The 21868-nt window shown below is 30.3% G+C and overlaps 3 protein-coding genes and 4 long non-coding RNA genes across 7 annotated transcripts; 2 read left to right on the top strand and 5 right to left on the bottom strand.

Moving 5' to 3' along the window:
* Positions 1 to 3597: 3597 nt before the first annotated feature.
* Positions 3598 to 4243, bottom strand: LOC123924051. Its single transcript, XR_006814569.1, has 3 exons — positions 3988 to 4243; positions 3830 to 3855; positions 3598 to 3696 (listed from the first exon to the last, which is right to left on the bottom strand). It is a non-coding gene; the product is annotated as an uncharacterized LOC123924051 (long non-coding RNA).
* Positions 4244 to 6326: 2083 nt separating this feature from the next.
* Positions 6327 to 7292, bottom strand: LOC123923613. The gene is made up of 3 exons (XR_006814434.1): positions 6904 to 7292; positions 6744 to 6769; positions 6327 to 6610 (listed from the first exon to the last, which is right to left on the bottom strand). It is a non-coding gene; the product is annotated as an uncharacterized LOC123923613 (long non-coding RNA).
* Positions 7293 to 9280: 1988 nt separating this feature from the next.
* LOC123924393 lies at positions 9281 to 10236 on the bottom strand. Its single transcript, XR_006814679.1, has 3 exons — positions 9857 to 10236; positions 9697 to 9722; positions 9281 to 9563 (listed from the first exon to the last, which is right to left on the bottom strand). It is a non-coding gene; the product is annotated as an uncharacterized LOC123924393 (long non-coding RNA).
* A 1253-nt stretch (positions 10237 to 11489) lies between these two features.
* LOC123923585 lies at positions 11490 to 13178 on the bottom strand. The gene is made up of 4 exons (XR_006814426.1): positions 12819 to 13178; positions 12660 to 12685; positions 11879 to 12526; positions 11490 to 11686 (listed from the first exon to the last, which is right to left on the bottom strand). It is a non-coding gene; the product is annotated as an uncharacterized LOC123923585 (long non-coding RNA).
* A 1079-nt stretch (positions 13179 to 14257) lies between these two features.
* Positions 14258 to 15043, top strand: LOC123922673. The gene is made up of 2 exons (XM_045975369.1): positions 14258 to 14786; positions 15039 to 15043. The coding sequence occupies exons 1-2, from the start codon at positions 14258 to 14260 to the stop codon at positions 15041 to 15043; spliced, it is 534 nt and encodes a 177-aa protein (XP_045831325.1).
* A 79-nt stretch (positions 15044 to 15122) lies between these two features.
* Positions 15123 to 16167, top strand: LOC123924582 (anthocyanin regulatory Lc protein-like). Its single transcript, XM_045977529.1, has 2 exons — positions 15123 to 15459; positions 15562 to 16167. Exons 1-2 carry the CDS (start codon positions 15283 to 15285, stop codon positions 15937 to 15939), a joined length of 555 nt encoding a protein of 184 aa, XP_045833485.1. The 5' UTR covers positions 15123 to 15282; the 3' UTR covers positions 15940 to 16167.
* A 793-nt stretch (positions 16168 to 16960) lies between these two features.
* LOC123924010 lies at positions 16961 to 21466 on the bottom strand. The gene is made up of 10 exons (XM_045976769.1): positions 21153 to 21466; positions 20894 to 21048; positions 20689 to 20782; positions 20264 to 20334; positions 20074 to 20180; positions 19410 to 19531; positions 18457 to 18545; positions 18040 to 18099; positions 17606 to 17710; positions 16961 to 17507 (listed from the first exon to the last, which is right to left on the bottom strand). The coding sequence occupies exons 1-10, from the start codon at positions 21307 to 21309 to the stop codon at positions 17388 to 17390; spliced, it is 1080 nt and encodes a 359-aa protein (XP_045832725.1). The 5' UTR covers positions 21310 to 21466; the 3' UTR covers positions 16961 to 17387.
* Between the last annotated feature and the right edge of the window lie 402 nt (positions 21467 to 21868).

The raw sequence follows: 21868 nt of genomic DNA, 5'->3' as shown, positions 1-21868 counted from the left end.
TGAGCTTCCTCTATTGCAGTGACTTTGGGTCTCCAAGCAATAGGAAGACTTCTCAGAATCTTCTGAACATGGTCATAGGTGGAATAACTTCTCTTAAGAGCTTTAAGACCAGATACAAGGATCTGAAACCTTGTAAACATAGTCTCAATGTTTTCATCTTGTTGCATAGTGAATAGTTCATATTGTCTTATCAAAAGACTAGCTTTAGCCTCTTGAACCTTTTCATTACCATCATAGGTAGCACACATAGAATCAAAGATAGATTTAGCAGTAGACTTGTTTTCTATTCTGACATAATCCTCATGTCTAATAGCACCAACAACAATGTCCTTTACTCTATGATGCTTAGTGTAGGTTTTTAAATTAGCTGGTGTGAGTAACTTTCTATGCTCAATGGACAATCTTCCATGTTCATTTAAGTTTTCAAAAGTTACTCCCAGCTCAACCAAATCCCACAACTCATGATCAATAGCAGTAATATTGCTATACAGTCTTTCCTTCCACCACTCAAATAATGATGCATCACCATTGAATATAGGGGCTTTTCTATTGCCACTATGTTCATGTGATTCATTACTCAAGTAGTCAAAACCAAAAGCATTTCTAGGACCACCACCAGCTCCACTGGCCTCACCGGGTTCACCGGTTGTTCTAGTGCTACTATCGTCTCCTCCAGACATAGTGTTCTCACAAGATCTTTACTGTCTCACTGTTAAGTGAAAGTAACAGACCAGAGCTCTAGATACCAATTGAAGGTGTGAAAACACAAGAAGGGGGGGTTGAATTGTGTTTTAGCCAAGTTAAAACCTTTTCAAGATCTTAACTCAACTACGTTAGCAGCGGATAAATAACACAAACAAGAGCAAGATAGAGAGAGAGAGAAAAAATCACACAAGCAATTTATACTGGTTCCTCTCACAAAACGAGAGTAGTCCAGTCCCCTTGCACTTCCAAGGGATTTCACTATAATCACACAAGATTACACCTGCTCAAGCACACAAGCAAGAGACTTCTCAACAATGCTTAAGCACACAAGCTTAAGACTTCACACTTAAGCACACAAGCTTAAGTTTCCTCAAGTAATAGTAAAGTATATAAAAATATACAAATGCTCTTAAATGAACCTAAAGAGAGCAAATACAATTAGTACAGAGTATTTGACTAAAGTGCAAAAACACTTGATGAGAGGTTCAGAGCTTGTATACACAAAGTTCAGAGTTTGTTCAGCGCACGTTCAATTCTTGATAATTGTATATATGTTGCAGCTTATCCTTCTAGTATATATATATCACCAGAAAAGAGTCGTTGCAAAAAGAACCGTTGGAGTTGATAATCTTTTGTCTTCAAGCAGTCTGTCTTGATGCAGTTTGGTTGTATCCAAAACTAAGAAAGAGTTTCAGGTACTTTGACTACTGCAGAGTGGACTTTCCTTATTCAGCTAACAAAACTGAAGACCCACGTTCTCAAGTAGGACAGACAAAACGAGAGTAGCTGAACTAATCAGGCTTGAAGGGTCCTTTTCTTCATTGGTAGAAGAGTTGACTAGCAAAGGGAATCTTCACAGCTTTCAAAGAGTTCTTCAGAGGTTGATGAAGCTTGTAGTCAGTCAAGAAGTTCTGAAGACTTCATCCTCTGAATGTTGTAACTTCTGAAGTCCAACATCTTCTGAGCGCTTGTGAACTTCTGAATTCACATCCTCTGAACTTCACTCAGAGCTTATATGATGCTTATATCTGCGCACTTAAAATAAATTTTTAGTCCTTCCAATTGTTAATTAATACTTTGTTATCATCAAAACCTTTATAGATTTAGGGGCAAACATTTTAAATCAATTTTGTTCCAACATTAGGGTTAGTGAATTAGGCTTGGATGAGTTCATAATTTAGTGTATAGGTGGCCATTACTTGATTAAGTTGAAAGAGAATAAATATAACAATTGTTTTTTAGCCACAAATACAACAAAGATGTGATGAAAAAAATTAAAGCTTAAATAATACAGTAATTATCATTTATAATTAATTATTTTTGGTACAAATGATGATCATCTTTTACTATGGAATAAAAAAATAGATTTTAAATATTATTTGGCTGCATGTTGAAGTTGTTCAGTTTCCACTATTCATTGCAATAAATATGATAGAGATGAATAACAAAATTCTTTTTTTTGGTACAAAGAATAGATTAGATTTAGGAAAATAAAACATAATATATGTAAAAAAATTATTAAAATTCTTTAGCGATAATTATAAACCCATTTAAGTTTAGTGATACACTCTAATTATAGCACTAAAATCTACTCTCTAATTTATAACATGAATTAATAAACTTATTTTATTTTAGTGCTATGTAGGAGTATATTATTTACGTATAAGTTTGGTTATGAAGTTTAAATATTATAGATTTTTCTCTTTTGAGAATTATTTGTTTGTTAGAGGAGTATTTTTACTTCTCTACCAAAAAAAAAAAAAAAGAGGAGTATTTTTACTATTTTTTAGGATAGGGACATACTATTAGAAATTCAAATTCCTCCAACAAATACGACAATAAATTCTACCCAATTAAATTAGAGTTAAGAACTAAATTAGTGTTTAATAGGAGTGTTGAGTAAAATTAGGAATAATTTCCTACAAAATAGCATTGAATGCACTTTTTATTTTTTGCTTAGTTAGTGAGAGAAGGAAAACAAATGGATTAAATAAGAGAGAGTAAAAATAGGAATGTTTAGTAAAATTAGGAATAATTATCCCTACAAATACGTTTTTTTACTTAACTACAAAGACAACAAAATACAAAATATATTGTTATTGTTTGGTTTAGGTTGCAAGCTTCTTGATGAGAATGTTTGGTTCCACATCCCTTATTCTGCATTTATCTCTGTTGTAAACACCCTGTCATTCATTAATCAACACAAACCAAATTAAGGTTTTGTTTTGTTTTATTGGGACAATAATAATAATTGAAACCATATAAAAATAAATAAATCATATATAATAGTTGCATAAGATGAGTTTTCTACATGAAATGCAGTAAAACAAAACACAAAAGTAAACAAACAAACATGGAAAATATGATGGAAGTACCTGAATCTTCAAAAATTCTTCTCCTGAGAACAAAAGGAACAATGTCAACTTGTTGCTTTATTAAATTGAATGGGAATAAATATAATAAAACTTTTTAGCTGGAAAGACAACAAATATTTTATGAAAAAAAAAATTAAAATTTTGGGCTTTGATTGCTTTCCATAAAATATTTTTGTTAATAATTATCCCTACAAAATAGCATTACACTTTTTTTTTTTTAGAACAAAATTTTTTCCAGCTAAAAAGACAAAGACAGCAAAATACAAAATATATATTGTTATTGTTTGGTTTAGATTGCTTGATGAGAATGTTTGGTTCCACATCCCTTGTTCTGCATCTATCTCAGTTGTAAACACCCCTGCCATTCATTCATTAATCAATTGGGACAATAATAATAATAATTGAAACCATATAAAAAAAAATCATAATAGTTGCGTAAGATGAATGAAAAAGAAAACATAAAAGTAAAACAAACATGGATAATATGATGGAAGTACCTGTATCTTTAAAAACTTCTTCTTTACTCGTGTTTTATACACAACTACCGACTAACATGAGAAAAATTTGTTCCTTTGAGTTGTGATAAATAAAGATGTGGGCAGCAGAGATTATAAATCTGAGAAAATAGAGAACAACTGAGGAAAAAAGAAGAAAAAAATTAAATAATAATGATCATCTTTTACTGCATAATCAAAGGAATAAGAAACAAAAACAAATAGATTTAAAGCATAATTGAAACCATGATTTACCTTTCAGTTTAGAGAGTACCAAACTCCTTTGTAATTAACCAAAAAAGAAAAAATAGATTAAGGAAATACATGAGACAAACATAGAGTTCCAGAAATTAGAGAAAAAAAATTACAAAAAAAAAAGTTAAGGTGAAGAGGTGGCAACAAAAAATTCTCACCTATCAACTTAGATGCAACAAAAATGTCTACTTCCACTCCTCTACTTCCATCAACACAAAAATGTCTATAACATATACTTAGCATCTTCCACCATAAATCAAATTCATAGCTTTGAAAATAATATGAAAAATGTAACTGAGAGGGGAAAGAAATTGCTTGGGTGTGGTTGCAATCCATCAAGGATTGAGGGAGAAAGGTTTTAATTCCATACTAGATATTAGAGAGAAAAAAAAAAGTGAGATGAAGAGATGTAGGGATTTTTGTTGTCTGGTGAAGAAGATACATATGAATTTTTTATGGAGGATTTATAGAGAAACATGGCCTGCATATAGCCATTTTTGTGTAAAGAGAAATTTGTTGATTTGTTGATGATAGGTAGATGAGTAAATTGGTGGTATTTATAGAGAAACATAGATATACTTAAGAAGTGCATGTTGGACAGATGGAATGTTGCATGGAAGATACAGATAAAAATCTTTCATAGAAGACACATGGAAGATTGCATGGGTTTGAGTATTAGTGAAAGGAATTTGCAGGTCTTCTGATACAGTGAAATTTGCAGGTCTTCTGATAAATAGAATTTTTAGAAAGGAGGGGTATATTGTGAGTAGGATTAGAATTATGTTTTGTATCTTTACCAAAAAAAAAAAAGAATTATGTTTTGTATTTTAGGGTTAGAATTAGGTTTGGAAAAAGGTTTGGAAAAAGGTTTGGAAAAATGGGTTATTAGGTTTGGTATTAGATTTGGGTGAATTAGGGTTAGTGAATTAGACTTGGATGAGTTCATAATTTAGTGTATAGGTGGCCATTACTTGATTAAGTTGAAAGAGAATAAATATAACAATTGTTTTTTAGCCACAAATACAACAAAGATGTGATGAAAAAAATTAAAGCTTAAATAATACAGTAATTATCATTTATAATTAATTATTTTTGGTACAAATGATGATCATCTTTTACTATGGAATAAAAAAATAGATTTTAAATATTATTTGGCTGCATGTTGAAGTTGTTCAGTTTCCACTATTCATTGCAATAAATATGATAGAGATGAATAACAAAATTCTTTTTTTTGGTACAAAGAATAGATTAGATTTAGGAAAATAAAACATAATATATGTAAAAAAATTATTAAAATTCTTTAGCGATAATTATAAACCCATTTAAGTTTAGTGATACACTCTAATTATAGCACTAAAATCTACTCTCTAATTTATAACATGAATTAATAAACTTATAACATGACTACTCTCTAATTTTATTTTATTTTAGTGCTATGTAGGAGTATATTATTTACGTATAAGTTTGGTTATGAAGTTTAAATATTATAGATTTTTCTCTTTTGAGAATTATTTGTTTGTTAGAGGAGTATTTTTACTTCTCTACCAAAAAAAAAAAAAGAGGAGTATTTTTTAGGATGGGGACATACTATTAGAAATTCAAATTCCTCCAACAAATACGACAATAAATTCTACCCAATTAAATTAGAGTTAAGAACTAAATTAGTGTTTAATAGGAGTGTTGAGTAAAATTAGGAATAATTTCCTACAAAATAGCATTGAATGCACTTCATGGATTAAAAAAGAGAGGGTAAAAATAGGAATGTTTAGTAAAATTAGGAATAATTATCCCTACAAATACGTTTTTTTACTTAACTACAAAGACAACAAAATACAAAATATATTGTTATTGTTTGGTTTAGGTTGCAAGCTTCTTGATGAGAATGTTTGGTTCCACATCCCTTATTCTGCATTTATCTCTGTTGTAAACACTCTGTCATTCATTAATCAACACAAACCAAATTAAGGTTTTGTTTTGTTTTATTGGGACAATAATAATAATTGAAACCATATAAAAATAAATAAATCATATATAATAGTTGCATAAGATGAGTTTTCTACATGAAATGCAGTAAAACAAAACAAAACACAAAAGTAAACAAACAAACATGGAAAATATGATGGAAGTACCTGTATCTTCAAAAATTCTTCTCCTGAGAACAAAAGGAACAATGTCAACTTGTTGCTTTATTAAATTGAATGGGAATAAATATAATAAAACTTTTTAGCTGGAAAGACAACAAATATTTTATGAAAAAAAAAATTAAAATTTTGGTCTCCATAAGATATTTGATGCTAGTAGTTGCATGCGCTTTGATTGCTTTCCATAAAATATTTTTGTTAATAATTATCCCTACAAAATAGCATTACACTTTTTTTTCCAGAACAAAATTGTTTCCAGCTAAAAAGACAAAGACAGCAAAATACAAAATATATATTGTTATTGTTTGGTTTAGATTGCTTGACGAGAATGTTTGGTTCCACATCTCTTGTTCTGCATCTATCTCAGTTGTAAACACCCCTGCCATTCATTCATTAATCAATTGGGACAATAATAATAATAATTGAAACCATATAAAAAAAATCATAATAGTTGCGTAAGATGAATGAAAAAGAAAACATAAAAGTAAAACAAACATGGATAATATGATGGAAGTACCTGTATCTTCAAAAACTTCTTCTTTACTCGTGTTTTATACACAACTACCGACTAGCTAACATGAGAAAAATTTGTTCCTTTGAGTTGTGATAAATAAAGTTGTGGGCAGCAGAGATTATAAATCTGAGAAAATAGAGAACAACTGAGGAAAAAAGAAGAAAAAAATTAAATAATAATGATCATCTTTTACTCCATAATCAAAGGAATAAGAAACAAAAACAAATAGATTTAAAGCATAATTGAAACCATGATTTACCTTTCAGTTTAGAGAGTACCAAACTCCTTTGTAATTAACCAAAAAAGAAAAAATACATTAAGGAAATACATGAGACAAACATAGAGTTCCAGAAATTAGAGAAAAAAAATTACAAAAAAAAAAAAGTTAAGGTGAAGAGGTGGCAACAAAAAATTCTCACCTATCAACTTAGATGCAACAAAAATGTCTACTTCCACTCCTCTACTTCCATCAACACAAAAATGTCTATAACATATATTTAGCATCTTCCACCATAAATCAAATTCATAGCTTTGAAAATAATATGAAAAATGTAACTGAGAGGGGAAAGAAATTGCTTGGGTGTGGTTGCAATCCATCAAGGATTGAGGGAGAAAGGTTTTAATTCCATACTAGATATTAGAGAAGAAAAAAAAAGGTGAGATGAAGAGATGTAGGGATTTTTGTTCTCTAGTGAAGAAGATACATGAAAATATAGATGAATTTTTTATGGAGGATTTATAGAGAAACATGGCCTGCATATAGCCATTTTTGTGTAAAGAGAAATTTGTTGATTTGTTGATGATAGGTAGATGAGTAAATTGGTGGTATTTATAGAGAAACATGGATATACTTAAGAAGTGCATGTTAGACAGATGAAATGTTGCATGGAAGGTACAGATAAAAATCTTTCATAGAAGACACATGGAAGATTGCATGGGTTTGAGTATTAGTGAAAGGAATTTGCAGGTCTTCTGATACAGTGAAATTTGCAGGTCTTCTGATAAATAGAATTTTTAGAAAAGAGGGATATATTGTGAGTAGGATTAGAATTATGTTTTGTATCTTTACCAAAAAAAAAAAAAGAATTATGTTTTGTATTATAGGGTTAGAATTAGGTTTGGAAAAATGGGTTATTAGGTTTGGTATTAGATTTGGGTGAATTAGGGTTAGTGAATTAGGCTTGGATGAGTTCATAATTTAGTGTATAGGTGGCCATTACTTGATTAAGTTGAAAGAGAATAAATATAACAATTGTTTTTTAGCCACAAATACAGCAAAGATGTGATGAAAAAAATTAAAGCTTAAATAATACAGTAATTATCATTTATAATTAATTATTTTTGGTACAAATGATGATCATCTTTTACTATGGAATAAAAAAATAAATTTTAAATATTATTTGACTGCATGTTGAAGTTGTTCAGTTTCCACTATTCATTGCAATAAATATGATAGAGATGAATAACAAAATTCTTTTTTTTGGTACAAAGAATAGATTAGATTTAGGAAAATAAAACATAATATATGTAAAAAAATTATTAAAATTCTTTAGCGATAATTATAAACCCATTTAAGTTTAGTGATACACACTAATTATAGCACTAAAATCTACTCTCTAATTTATAACATGAATTAATAAACTTATAACATGACTACTCTCTAATTTTATTTTATTTTAGTGCTATGTAGGAGTATATTATTTACGTATAAGTTTGGTTATGAAGTTTAAATATTATAGATTTTTCTCTTTTGAGAATTATGAGTTTGTTAGAGGAGTATTTTTACTTCTCTACCAAAAAAAAAAGAGGAGTATTTTTACTATTTTTTAGGATGGGTACATACTATTAGAAATTCAAATTCCTCCAACAAATACGACAATAAATTCTACCCAATTAAATTAGAGTTAAGAACTAAATTAGTGTTTAATAGGAGTGTTGAGAAAAATTAGGAATAATTTCCTACAAAATAGCATTGAATGCACTTCTTTTTTTTTTTTTTTGCTTAGTTAGAGAGAGAAGGAAAACAAATGGATTAAATAAGAGAGAGTAAAAATAGGAATGTTTAGTAAAATTAGGAATAATTATCCTTACAAATAAGTTTTTTTACTTAACTACAAAGACAACAAAATACAAAATATATTGTTATTGTTTGGTTTAGGTTGCAAGCTTCTTGATGAGAATGTTTGGTTCCACATCCCTTATTCTGCATTTATCTCTGTTGTAAACACTCTGTCATTCATTAATCAACACAAACCAAATTAAGGTTTTGTTTTGTTTTATTGGGACAATAATAATAATTGAAACCATATAAAAATAAATAAATCATATATAATAGTTGCATAAGATGAGTTTTCTACATGAAATGCAGTAAAACAAAACAAAACACAAAAGTAAACAAACAAACATGGAAAATATGATGGAAGTACCTGTATCTTCAAAAATTCTTCTCCTGAGAACAAAAGGAACAATGTCAACTTGTTGCTTTATTAAATTGAATGGGAATAAATATAATAAAACTTTTTAGCTGGAAAGACAACAAATATTTTATGAAAAAAAAAATTAAAATTTTGGTCTCCATAAGATATTTGATGCTAGTAGTTGCATGCGCTTTGATTGCTTTCCATAAAATATTTTTGTTAATAATTATCCCTACAAAATAGCATTACACTTTTTTTTCCAGAACAAAATTGTTTCCAGCTAAAAAGACAAAGACAGCAAAATACAAAATATATATTGTTATTGTTTGGTTTAGATTGCTTGACGAGAATGTTTGGTTCCACATCTCTTGTTCTGCATCTATCTCAGTTGTAAACACCCCTGCCATTCATTCATTAATCAATTGGGACAATAATAATAATAATTGAAACCATATAAAAAAAAATCATAATAGTTGCGTAAGATGAATGAAAAAGAAAACATAAAAGTAAAACAAACATGGATAATATGATGGAAGTACCTGTATCTTCAAAAACTTCTTCTTTACTCGTGTTTTATACACAACTACCGACTAGCTAACATGAGAAAAATTTGTTCCTTTGAGTTGTGATAAATAAAGTTGTGGGCAGCAGAGATTATAAATCTGAGAAAATAGAGAACAACTGAGGAAATAAGAAGAAAAAAATTAAATAATAATGATCATCTTTTACTCCATAATCAAAGGAATAAGAAACAAAAACAAATAGATTTAAAGCATAATTGAAACCATGATTTACCTTTCAGTTTAGAGAGTACCAAACTCCTTTGTAATTAACCAAAAAAGAAAAAATACATTAAGGAAATACATGAGACAAACATAGAGTTCCAGAAATTAGAGAAAAAAAATTACAAAAAAAAAAAAGTTAAGGTGAAGAGGTGGCAACAAAAAATTCTCACCTATCAACTTAGATGCAACAAAAATGTCTACTTCCACTCCTCTACTTCCATCAACACAAAAATGTCTATAACATATAGTTAGCATCTTCCACGATAAATCAAATTCATAGCTTTGAAAATAATATGAAAAATGTAACTGAGAGGGGAAAGAAATTGCTTGGGTGTGGTTGCAATCCATCAAGGATTGAGGGAGAAAGGTTTTAATTCCATACTAGATATTAGAGAAAAAAAAAAGATGAGATGAAGAGATGTAGGGATTTTTGTTCTCTGGTGAAGAAGATACATGAAAATATAGATGAATTTTTTATGGAGGATTTATAGAGAAACATGGCCTGCATATAGCCATTTTTGTGTAAAGAGAAATTTGTTAATTTGTTGATGATAGGTAGATGAGTAAATTGGTGGTATTTATAGAGAAACATGGATATACTTAAGAAGTGCATGTTGGACAGATGGAATGTTGCATGGAAGATACAGATAAAAATCTTTCATAGAAGACACATGGAAGATTGCATGGGTTTGAGTATTAATGAAAGGAATTTGCAGGTCTTCTGATACAGTGAAATTTGCAGGTCTTCTGATAAATAGAATTTTTAGAAAAGAGGGATATATTGTGAGTAGGATTAGAATTATGTTTTGTATCTTTACCAAAAAAAAAAAAAAGAATTATGTTTTGTATTATAGGGTTAGAATTAGGTTTGGTATTAGGTTTGGAAAAAGGTTTGGAAAAATGGGTTATTAGGTTTGGTATTAGATTTGGGTGAATTAGGGTTAGTGAATTAGGCTTGGATGGGTTCATAATTTAGTGTATAGGTGGCCATTACTTGATTAAGTTGAAAGCGAATAAATATAACAATTGTTTTTTAGCCACAAATACAGCAAAGATGTGATGAAAAAAATTAAAGCTTAAATAATACAGTAATTATCATTTATAATTAATTATTTTTGGTACAAATGATGATCATCTTTTACTATGGAATAAAAAAATAGATTTTAAATATTATTTGGCTGCATGTTGAAGTTGTTCAGTTTCCACTATTCATTGCAATAAATATGATAGAGATGAATAACAAAATTCTTTTTTTTGGTACAAAGAATAGATTAGATTTAGAAAAATAAAACATAATATATGTAAAAAAATTATTAAAATTCTTTAGCGATAATTATAAACCCATTTAAGTTTAGTGATACACTCTAATTATAGCACTAAAATCTACTCTCTAATTTATAACATGAATTAATAAACTTATAACATGACTACTCTCTAATTTTATTTTATTTTAGTGCTATGTAGGAGTATATTATTTACGTATAAGTTTGGTTATGAATTTTAAATATTATAGATTTTTCTCTTTTGAGAATTATGAGTTTGTTAGAGGAGTATTTTTACTTCTCTACCAAAAAAAAAAAGAGGAGTATTTTTACTATTTTTTAGGATGGGGACATACTATTAGAAATTCAAATTCCTCCAACAAATACGACAATAAATTCTACCCAATTAAATTAGAGTTAAGAACTAAATTAGTGTTTAATAGGAGTGTTGAGTAAAATTAGGAATAATTTCCTACAAAATAGCATTGAATGCACTTCTTTTTTTTTTTGCTTAGTTAGAGAGAGAAGGAAAACAAATGGATTAAATAAGAGAGAGTAAAAATAGGAATGTTTAGTAAAATTAGGAATAATTATCCCTACAAATACGTTTTTTTACTTAACTACAAAGACAACAAAATACAAAATATATTGTTATTGTTTGGTTTAGGTTGCAAGCTTCTTTATGAGAATGTTTGGTTCCACATCCCTTATTCTGCATTTATCTCTGTTGTAAACACCCTGTCATTCATTAATCAACACAAACCAAATTAAGGTTTTGTTTTGTTTTATTGGGACAATAATAATAATTGAAACCATATAAAAATAAATAAATCATATATAATAGTTGCATAAGATGAGTTTTCTACATGAAATGCAGTAAAACAAAACACAAAAGTAAACAAACAAACATGGAAAATATGATGGAAGTACCTGTATCTTCAAAAATTCTTCTCCTGAGAACAAAAGGAACAATGTCAACTTGTTGCTTTATTAAATTGAATGGGAATAAATATAATAAAACTTTTTAGCTGGAAAGACAACAAATATTTTATGGAAAAAAAAATTAAAATTTTGGTCTCCATAAGATATTTGATGCTAGTAGTTGCATGCGCTTTGATTGCTTTCCATAAAATATTTTTGTTAATAATTATCCCTACAAAATAGCATTACACTTTTTTTTTTAGAACAAAATTTTTTCCAGCTAAAAAGACAAAGACAGCAAAATACAAAATATATAATGTTGTTGTTTGGTTTAGATTGCTTGATGAGAATGTTTGGTTCCACATCCCTTGTTCTGCATCTATCTCAGTTGTAAACACCCCTGCCATTCATTCATTAATCAATTGGGACAATAATAATAATAATTGAAACCATATAAAAAAAATCATAATAGTTGCGTAAGATGAATGAAAAAGAAAACATAAAAGTAAAACAAACATGGATAATATGATGGAAGTACTTGTATCTTCAAAAACTTCTTCTTTACTCGTGTTTTATACACGACTACCGACTAACATGAGAAAAATTTGTTCCTTTGAGTTGTGATAAATAAAGATGTGGGCAGCAGAGATTATAAATCTGAGAAAATAGAGAACAACTGAGGAAAAAAGAAGAAAAAAATTAAATAATAATGATCATCTTTTACTGCATAATCAAAGGAATAAGAAACAAAAACAAATAGATTTAAAGCATAATTGAAACCATGATTTACCTTTCAGTTTAGAGAGTACCAAACTCCTTTGTAATTAACCAAAAAAGAAAAAATAGATTAAGGAAATACATGAGACAAACATAGAGTTCCAGAAATTAGAGAAAAAAAATTACAAAAAAAAAAAGTTAAGGTGAAGAGGTGGCAACAAAAAATTCTCACCTATCAACTTAGATGCAACAAAAATGTCTACTTCCACTCCTCTACTTCCATCAACACAAAAATGTCTATAACATATATTTAGCATCTTCCACCATAAATCAAATTCATAGCTTTGAAAATAATATGAAAAATGTAACTGAGAGGGGAAAGAAATTGCTTGGGTGTGGTTGCAATCCATCAAGGATTGAGGGAGAAAGGTTTTAATTCCATACTAGATATTAGAGAAAAAAAAAAGTGAGATGAAGAGATGTAGGGATTTTTGTTCTCTGGTGAAGAAGATACATGAAAATATAGATGAATTTTTTATGGAGGATTTATAGAGAAACATGGCCTGCATATAGCCATTTTTGTGTAAAGAGAAATTTGTTGATTTGTTGATGATAGGTAGATGAGTAAATTGGTGGTATTTATAGAGAAACATGGATATACTTAAGAAGTGCATGTTGGACAGATGGAATGTTGCATGGAAGATACAGATAAAAATCTTTCATAGAAGACACATGGAAGATTGCATGGGTTTGAGTATTAATGAAAGAAATTTGCAGGTCTTCTGATACAGTGAAATTTGCAGGTCTTCTGATAAATAGAATTTTTAGAAAAGAGGGGTATATTGTGAGTAGGATTAGAATTATGTTTTGTATCTTTACCAAAAAAAAAAGAATTATGTTTTGTATTATAGGGTTAGAATTAGGTTTGGTATTAGGTTTGGAAAAAAGTTTGGAAAAATGGGTTATTAGGTTTGGTATTAGATTTGGGTGAATTAGGGTTAGTGAATTAGGCTTGAATGGGTTCATAATTTATATAGATGGAAGATAATCGCTATGTAACCAACTTCCTAATAAGATCATAACCGTTGTCACCCTATAGCAGCTATATGATTGTGTGGGGTCCAAGTTATTCCTTGTGCTGAAAACAAGACGGTTATTTAGTGGCAGCTCCTTTTTCTCTTACACACACGATTGTATCACATTCACATGGCCATTATTAGAATCTATTCAATTCCCCACTACAAACCATTTCAACACAAAATGCAACCATTTTGGGTTAGTTTTCAACTTTTCAATTAACACCCTCATATAAAATTCATAATATTAAAGTTACATGAGATATTTACACGGTTAGAAGATTCATGGTCATTCGATTAAGATTAAACGATAGAAAAGATGAGTAAATTTTAATTTTATTTCTTAAAATCAACGAACTTAAAATTTAGACTATTTAATCGCAATTCAATAATCATAAATCTCCTGATTACGTAAAATCTGTGCAATCATTAACAGTAAAAATTCGGGCTCTTATATATTTTTTAATGACATTAACCAAACAAAAATATATCTTAATTGGGCCAATGTACATTATATTATACCAGAACTATGGAATGGTATTGGTGCATAATACTAATTAAACTTTTTTTTACGCAACAAACAACAGATTAAACTATGGTGTCCTGCGTTTCTGCACAATCCAGTTGGCAAGCAGCTGGACTGTCATCTGTCTTGAGTTCCGCAGTTTGTCAGCAAGGTAGTGCGGCAGATAGAGTGTTTGCCTTGTGTCGGAATGAGGATTACGCCACTGTAGGTAGAGTGGCTACGCTGTTATGGAGTATATGGCATAACCAGAATGATAAAGTTTGGAATGATAATGTTAGAAGTCCAATCCAAATTGGTCGGGCTGCGTTTGATCATTGGAACGAGTGGTTTGCAGTCCATAAGTTGCGAGGTAACGATGATCATGATGTTCCGCTTGTCAGCATCAATCTGTGGGAAAAGCCTCGTATAGGATGGTTAAAGTGCAATGTAGATGCAGCATTTTTTGTCGGTGTAGGTAGGACCGCGATGGGTGCTTGTTTTCGTAATAATTCTGGTGAGTTTATGGCTGGAATTACTCAGTGGCAGCAACTGACTTTATCAACAGAGGAGGGCGAAGCATGGGCATTACTGCAAGCTATGAATGAAGCTAAGAGTAGAGGTTTTGAAAGCGTCCAATTTGAAAGTGACTTTCAAGTGTTGGTTGATGCTATTCGTACCAAACGACGAGGCAACTCAGAGTTTTTTTCAATCGTTAATGAAATTATTCTTGTTATGCTATCATGTGTGAACTTTGAAGTTAAGTTTATTATGAGACAAGTGAATTCGGTTGCTCACACTTTAGCTAGGGCGGCCAATTCTTGGACTAATTTTCATAGATTTGAGATTATTCCTTCCTTATTGAACTTTTGAGATTAAACTTGAGAGTTTGAAATAACTAAAAGAAGAAAGAAAAAAAATTAACAAAAAATTGGAAAAGTTCTGTTTCTTTTGGCACAAGCCTAACAGTTTTTCCTCAGTTAACTACTCTCTCTCTCTCTCTCTCTCTCTCTCTCTCTCTCTCACACACACACACACACACACACACGCTTTGAGAAAATTGCAAAACCGTTTTGTATATAAACAAAGAATGTGTTATTGATCCATCATTTGTGAGAATGAACACCCATATGGAAGTTTACACTAACAAGAATAATACTGAAATGAGTAACAGAAAACGTGGTGCTACTGCAACAAAAAGCGAAGAAACTCTTAACACAGAACGTGAAAGAAGGAAGAAATTGAATCAAATGTTCACTCACCTTAACACCACTGTCCCTACTCTTCTTCCCAATGTTAATCTCATTCCTTATTTTCTCCAAATTCATTCATTCTATTTCTCTTTTATTGTTTGAATTTTTGCATCTGAAATGGGTTTTTGTTTTTTGTGTTTATAGGCTACAAAGGAAGCGATTATAACTGAAACAATTGAATACATTAAGGAACTTGAAAAGAAGAAGAAAATGTTGGAGGATCTGAAGGAATTGATCAAGATACCGGTGATTCAAGGGAGTTTGTTGATTCCGTGTCGTAATAGGAATTGCTCTGTATCTGTTACTGTTTCTAACAATGTAGCTTTTTTTGGAATTGAATCTGTGGCTAAACCTGGTTTGATTACTCTGATTTTGAAGGTGTTTTTCAACAATCAATCTGAGATTTTAGCTGCTAATGTTTCTGTTAATGATGGGATTTTGATCTTGGCGATCACAGCTTTGGTTCAAAGTGGTAATAGTGCTACTATTGAGAAGATTAAGAGAGAAATTATGAGTTTGTAGATTGGATTAATGAATAATTACTTTTTCATTTACTTTAGGAAATTTAAATGGAGATTATGATAGTATTAGAACCATGTATGTATGTGGTTAAAATAGTTATACTCGGATGTAGAGAGACACATCATGTGGCATGGATCATATAATGGTATACATAATATAGTGTAATACATTTATGCATTTTCATATTGATGAATGTTATGAGCAAAAGTAGCAAATTAATTAGAACAATGTACTTTATTCTGTGTGTGTTTTTATGGTTTTGATTCTACTTTGTCGAGAATTGGGAGACCAATTTTGATTTCTTTTTACCAAAGAAAGAAGAAGGTATCCAAGTTGGTTAGGTAAAGAAGAATGCAACTTCATTGTACCAATCAGTAATTGAAGATGTTGTTCTTCATTTTTCCTTCTAATTATATTTACTTAGTATTGCAATTTTTTTTACATAAAATGCAGCAAATTTGGGACAGTGAATATGCTTTCAAGTTTTATGTGTGAAAAAATTTGAGTCCTGTAAGTAAAACAGTAGAAGCTAAAGGCATATTTCTTCCAAAAAAGATTTGATAAATTTTCTAGGGATCAAAATAAAAAAATTAGTATATTTAGAAGGACTAAAGACAAAAATTTAAGTCATTCATTAATCACTTTTTTAACCCATTCCCTATTCCATAGGTGATAAGCCCCACGTAATTATCACAGAACTATAAGTGAGATCCTTTTTCTGAAAATAGTCGCAAGTCTCTTTCAATGGGTTATCCCTTTCGGTGCAAGACTGTAACTAACTACCTATTTTCCGTCTCCTCAAGTTTGTATTTGCTTGTGTATGTCATTAGCTAATATTACCTAATTTGGGAAAGGGAATTGCTTGGGTAAATAAGTTGAGTGTTTATTATGACTTAATGTACAAATTATTTCTATAATCAAAGATAGAATAAAGATAAACTCTATATAATTTACGTACAAGTTACTGTCAAAAATAAAATATAAGTTAGTATAACCTTGTTTTTTTGCTGGTACAAACATATAAGTCATTATTTTTAAGTTATATTGTGGAGTTCATGAAAAAACATTACAAATAGTTTTTTAGGGTTACATAAAACCAAAGAGGTTACAAGGCATAGATTGCATCCTCACTTGTATTTGTAGAAATGAATTGCTTACACCTCATAGTAGAGGACTGGAAGCACATTCCCATATTGTTTTTGTTCCAACATACCTACATCTATATTTCAGTTCTTGAAAATCATGCCAAGTGCCACCAATATGCTACCAAAACCTTGAGCACTTGGGGGCACATACAATAAGAAATAGTCAGAATAGAAGCAAAAAAATAATAATTAATTTCCATGAAGTAATCAACATTTGCTATGATCAGAGACTTGTTATCTACGGCTATGAAGCATCTTGATAAAGGTCTACTCAAACAAGAATACTCAAATTCTGAACTCGTGCTATTGTGCAACCTCTTCTATTCTGTTTAGGTCTTCCAAACTTATATTAGCCTCAAGTCCCGTGTCCAGTAATTCAGTAACCATTGCAAGGATATCAGATTTCAACGAGTCTGCCAATGTCTGTCAGTAAAGCGGAAAAAGCATGTTACTTGTCTTACAGAGACACAATTGAACTAAAATAACAAATCTGAAATTTGTTCACAACTGAGATAGTATACCTTTCTTTCATCATCATTTTTGTGCTTAAGAACTTCCAAAGGCCACTCAGATACAAGTTTCTGAAGTTCACCCTTCATGCCTGACTTTTTGGCATCAGACAAAGTCTAGCAACAGTTAAATCAATCAAACAAAGCGTTAAATAAGACTATCCAAAGACAAATATGACCTTCTACTCAGTTTGCTAACAGTCACTCATATAATCATATCATAATGGAAAAAATATTCTCACAAAAAAATTCCATGATATAATTATAATTTCTTCATCATCATATTGTGGAACTTGTTTGAATCTTAAGTTTTCTATTCAAATAGCTTTAATTTTTGCCACAACTTCACAATTTTTCTTATATAAACTGATTTGTACTTTAACCAATCTTTGCAGGGTATAACCTAATGATTTTATCTCGCTCTGTTTTATATCTACACTCAATACCTGATTTAGAACTTGAATGATGGCAACAGCATCACTAGGTTTACGTTCCAACAGAAGACCCTACAAAATCATAAAAACAAGCTTAGACTTGCTATCAAAGTAGATGTGATGCAACATAATCCAGCAACTGGTAAGTTGAAAAAAAAAATATCAGCATTAAGAACTTATATGATGTGTATTAATATTGAAGAATACAACTTGGCTCTTTTTAGAAAATGGATTGAAGAATACAAACATGTCAAAAAAGCAAAATAATTATGTGGAACATTTGTTCCAGAGAGTATGTTGTCTATTAAGCAAAACTCAGAGATATCACACAATAAGCTATTACACACAAAGCACATAAGCTTCATAACTGCATTATATTCCAACCAAATTAATTGTCAGATCAAACAATGGTGTGGATGGATTTTCTACCTTGGCACATGAGAACCCAGTTGCCAAAGTGTGCTGCTTCATTGAATCAGATCGCAACTTTTCAATTTTCCATAATGACTCGGTGTCGCCTACAAATAAGAAAAAGAAGGCATGAAAGATTGGTTCGCCATAAACCAAAACAATTTTAAAGAAAAAGAAGGCATGGATGATTGGTTCGCCATAAGCCAAAACAATTTTAGAAAGCCCAGAAAATCATTTATATCATGATCTTGAAATCATATGATACTACATGTATTCATTGCCATCAAATTCTTGAAGAGGATATTAATATAGTTGAGCCAATCTATTTAAAACAAGATACGGATAGACTACAGAGCAAGTCAAACATATTCATCAGAAAGTAACCTTTCCTTAGCATGACTCCCCAGTCAAAAGTGGAAGAGTGCAAATAATTTGTTTAAACCCATGATATATATTCCAGATCGATAAACAAAGTTAGAACCTTCATTCTGTGGCCACTAAATAACTGTATAAAGAATCACTTATTTAAAATTTTCAAATTCTGAGTTTCAACCAGGGCTAACAAAAGGGCATACATTGATGAAAATTTGTGCCAGAATGGTGCAAATGCAACAGCCCCCCATTAAATAAAATAATCAACAGTGTAACCAAATTCAGGACTCTGATTTTTATTTTTTTATATGAAATTATAACCTTGCATGTGGGTTTAGTCTCTACTTTGGGCTTCTTTCAATTTCCAAAAAACTGATAAAAAAAACAGGTTGCCAACATTGGGAAAGATGCAAGTTTAGAAGGAAAGAAAATCAAAGCCAGTAAAAACTAGGCAATTTATCATCTCAGCAATTTTATTGATAGCTTGCGTTCAATATAGGAATCCACTTTGACAAACAGCTGTTAAAGTTCAATAAAAGCTTACAAAATTAGGAAGACAAAAGACATCAAGTCAAAAAGAAAAGTCAAACTATGTGCACCTCTTTTGGCAGCAAATTTCATCCATGTTTCAAATGAGGTTTGTCGTAATTTTACACCAGCCTTGACAAACCTTTTTGCATACTTATTAATCAACTCCCATTCATCTGTATTGTAACAAATGCTGCAAATGATCACCCAGGTAACAGGTCAGAAAGATATACAGAAGAGAACGAAAGCAACATAACAAGAAAAAGTGAGAGTCATGATTTGTTAAGTGTTAGACAATACCACAATCAGCCTTTAGATGCACAAAAAAAAGGCTAAATTCTTCACATTTTAAAATCATGATTTGCTTTATTTTCAGATTCAATGAGTTTTTTGGGTACCAAATAAATGTTAATTAGAATGCTTATAAGCATTTTGCAAGCTAAAAATATCAACCAAACTATCTGTATTGTAGACTTGTAACCTTACACACAAAGAGCCACCAAATTTCCTTCATACGATCAAATAGAGTTTTAGGAGACTAACAACAAAGCAGGATTTTAAAACGAGTGCATGCCAGCCAGTGACAAAGGGAAGAACAATTAAATTAAATAAATAAAAAGTTCAGCAACTGCTTTTAGAGGTAAACACCATATTCAAACTTTAAAGAGTACTCATTCAAAGAAGAGCCTATGTACTCCAAAACAAAGTAATGAAAATGCTAAAACATCAGCATACCCGAAAACTATATCTGCTGTGCCAGGTTGCAATGGTAAATCATTTCTCTTTAAAAGTTTCATTACTTCCACCAATAGATTAGTATCATTGTTGTTCTTAGCATAATTCTGCAATAAATTAACAGTAACTTATCAATTGCAAACATGAGACAACATCAAAGAAATTACAACATTAGTATATCCAACAATACCAATATATGGTGTGCAGATGCAACACTCGGTGCCAATCCATAGACATTATGCTTCCATAAAGCCTTCTTTCCTGCTCACACATTAAGACCAAATAACCTTCAAATTTCACAAATGAAATAGCACAAATTTATAAATATCAGGGCCTGTTTGGATTGGCATATTTATCTACTATCTACTCGCATAAACAGGTGCAACATTGTTTCAGATAGCATATATGCAAACAGCTTATGACATGTTCATAAGTTGTTTTCAGCTTATTTCTATAAACTCTCCAGGAAGGATAATGAAAACAGCTTATAGATTATACAAAAACAGTTTGCCTTTATTTTATCTCGTGTTATAGAAAATGCTTATACATAAGTGCTTATCTTATAAACTGCAAAATAAGTTGTTTATCCAAACACGACAGACAAATAAAGCATACCGAAATCGAGGGCTCCAGCATGAACACATGCTTTAGTAACTTCACGACAGAGATTGCAGTTAAAATCATCATGTATGCGAAGATTCGACAGCCTCTGCTCACAAAAATTTAATTAAATTCACCACCATATCAACGAATTTGAATCAATAAATAAATAGATAACTGAACAGAAAGAAGTTGAAGGGGAAAAAGAATAGAAACTAACAAATCTGCGAAGATTCTGCAAAATATCAAAGAGAAGACTAATATCGTGATGGTGTTTACAATTAGAAATCATTGACCATAACCAAGCATTTGGAGGCATGGATCGTTTAACCTTTACAGATTCAAGCATTTTATCATAAAGATCTTTCACAGCTTCTACATTCAAAAATTCAACAATATTACAAATCAATAAACGTCACAAAAATCACAAAATTGAAATTCAAAAAAGTAATTTACAGTTAAACGAATGATTGCAGAACCTGTTGGAGTTGCTTCGACATTATCAACTTCAGAACTGTAATTACGATGTGCGAGCCCTTTGAGAAACGATTGTTCGGTGGTTCGAAGATGAGATGAGAGGAAAATCGGAGATTGTAAGAGCCGAGAGATTCGGCGAGCGTTTGACACCGCTTGCATGGTTCAATGTGAATTTGGAGCGAGTTATGACTCAGGTGTCGCTTCCGGGTGAACTCGGTAGATTTGAGAAATGCGACTTGCTTAAGCCTTCATTTCAGCTCCCAGGGTTTTACGAAACATGGAGAGTGGTAGGGAGGGCTTCGGTGTAACACGATGCATTTGTTGTTTGCGTGGACTTCCATTTTCAACGGCTTGGATTCTCTCATTTGTTGTCTGTTAATTATTTTTTTGCATTAAACTTTTATAAAAAAAAAATTTCAAGTTATTTTTTTTGTCAAATAGTCCGGTGGCTAGAATTTTTTTTCAAGTTTTATTCTGGTATTAAATAATTTATAAGTAAATATTCTAAATTTATTTATATTATTTATATCTACATAATTTGTTTTAATATCATATTATATTTTTATATTAATAATTTAATAAATTATATTATTTATATCCATCATATAATTATTTAACATCTTATTATATTTTTATATTCATTTAATTTATAATAAATTTAAATTTGTATGTATGACCTAGATGAACCGAGAATGTCAATATTGTTTTTTTTTTTTTT

Source organism: Trifolium pratense, linkage group LG4, assembly GCF_020283565.1.
Source record: "Trifolium pratense cultivar HEN17-A07 linkage group LG4, ARS_RC_1.1, whole genome shotgun sequence".
In the NCBI taxonomy this organism is placed as follows: domain Eukaryota; kingdom Viridiplantae; phylum Streptophyta; class Magnoliopsida; order Fabales; family Fabaceae; genus Trifolium; species Trifolium pratense.
This window is presented reverse-complemented; position numbering and strand designations above follow the sequence as displayed.

Excerpts from the sequence above, each read along its gene's own strand:
- LOC123924010 (XM_045976769.1), bottom strand. The coding sequence starts at position 21,309 with ATGCAAGCGGTGTCAAACGCTCGCCGAATCTCTCGGCTCTTACAATCT. Across the intron at positions 20,181-20,263 it reads CATCTGCACACCATATATTG|AATTATGCTAAGAACAACAA; the intron begins GTATTGTTGGAT and ends AATTTATTGCAG. Across the intron at positions 18,546-19,409 it reads GAAATTTGCTGCCAAAAGAG|GCGACACCGAGTCATTATGG; the intron begins GTGCACATAGTT and ends TCTTATTTGTAG.
- LOC123924582 (XM_045977529.1), top strand. The coding sequence starts at position 15,283 with ATGAACACCCATATGGAAGTTTACACTAACAAGAATAATACTGAAATG. Across the intron at positions 15,460-15,561 it reads TCCCTACTCTTCTTCCCAAT|GCTACAAAGGAAGCGATTAT; the intron begins GTTAATCTCATT and ends TTGTGTTTATAG.
- LOC123922673 (XM_045975369.1), top strand. The coding sequence starts at position 14,258 with ATGGTGTCCTGCGTTTCTGCACAATCCAGTTGGCAAGCAGCTGGACTG.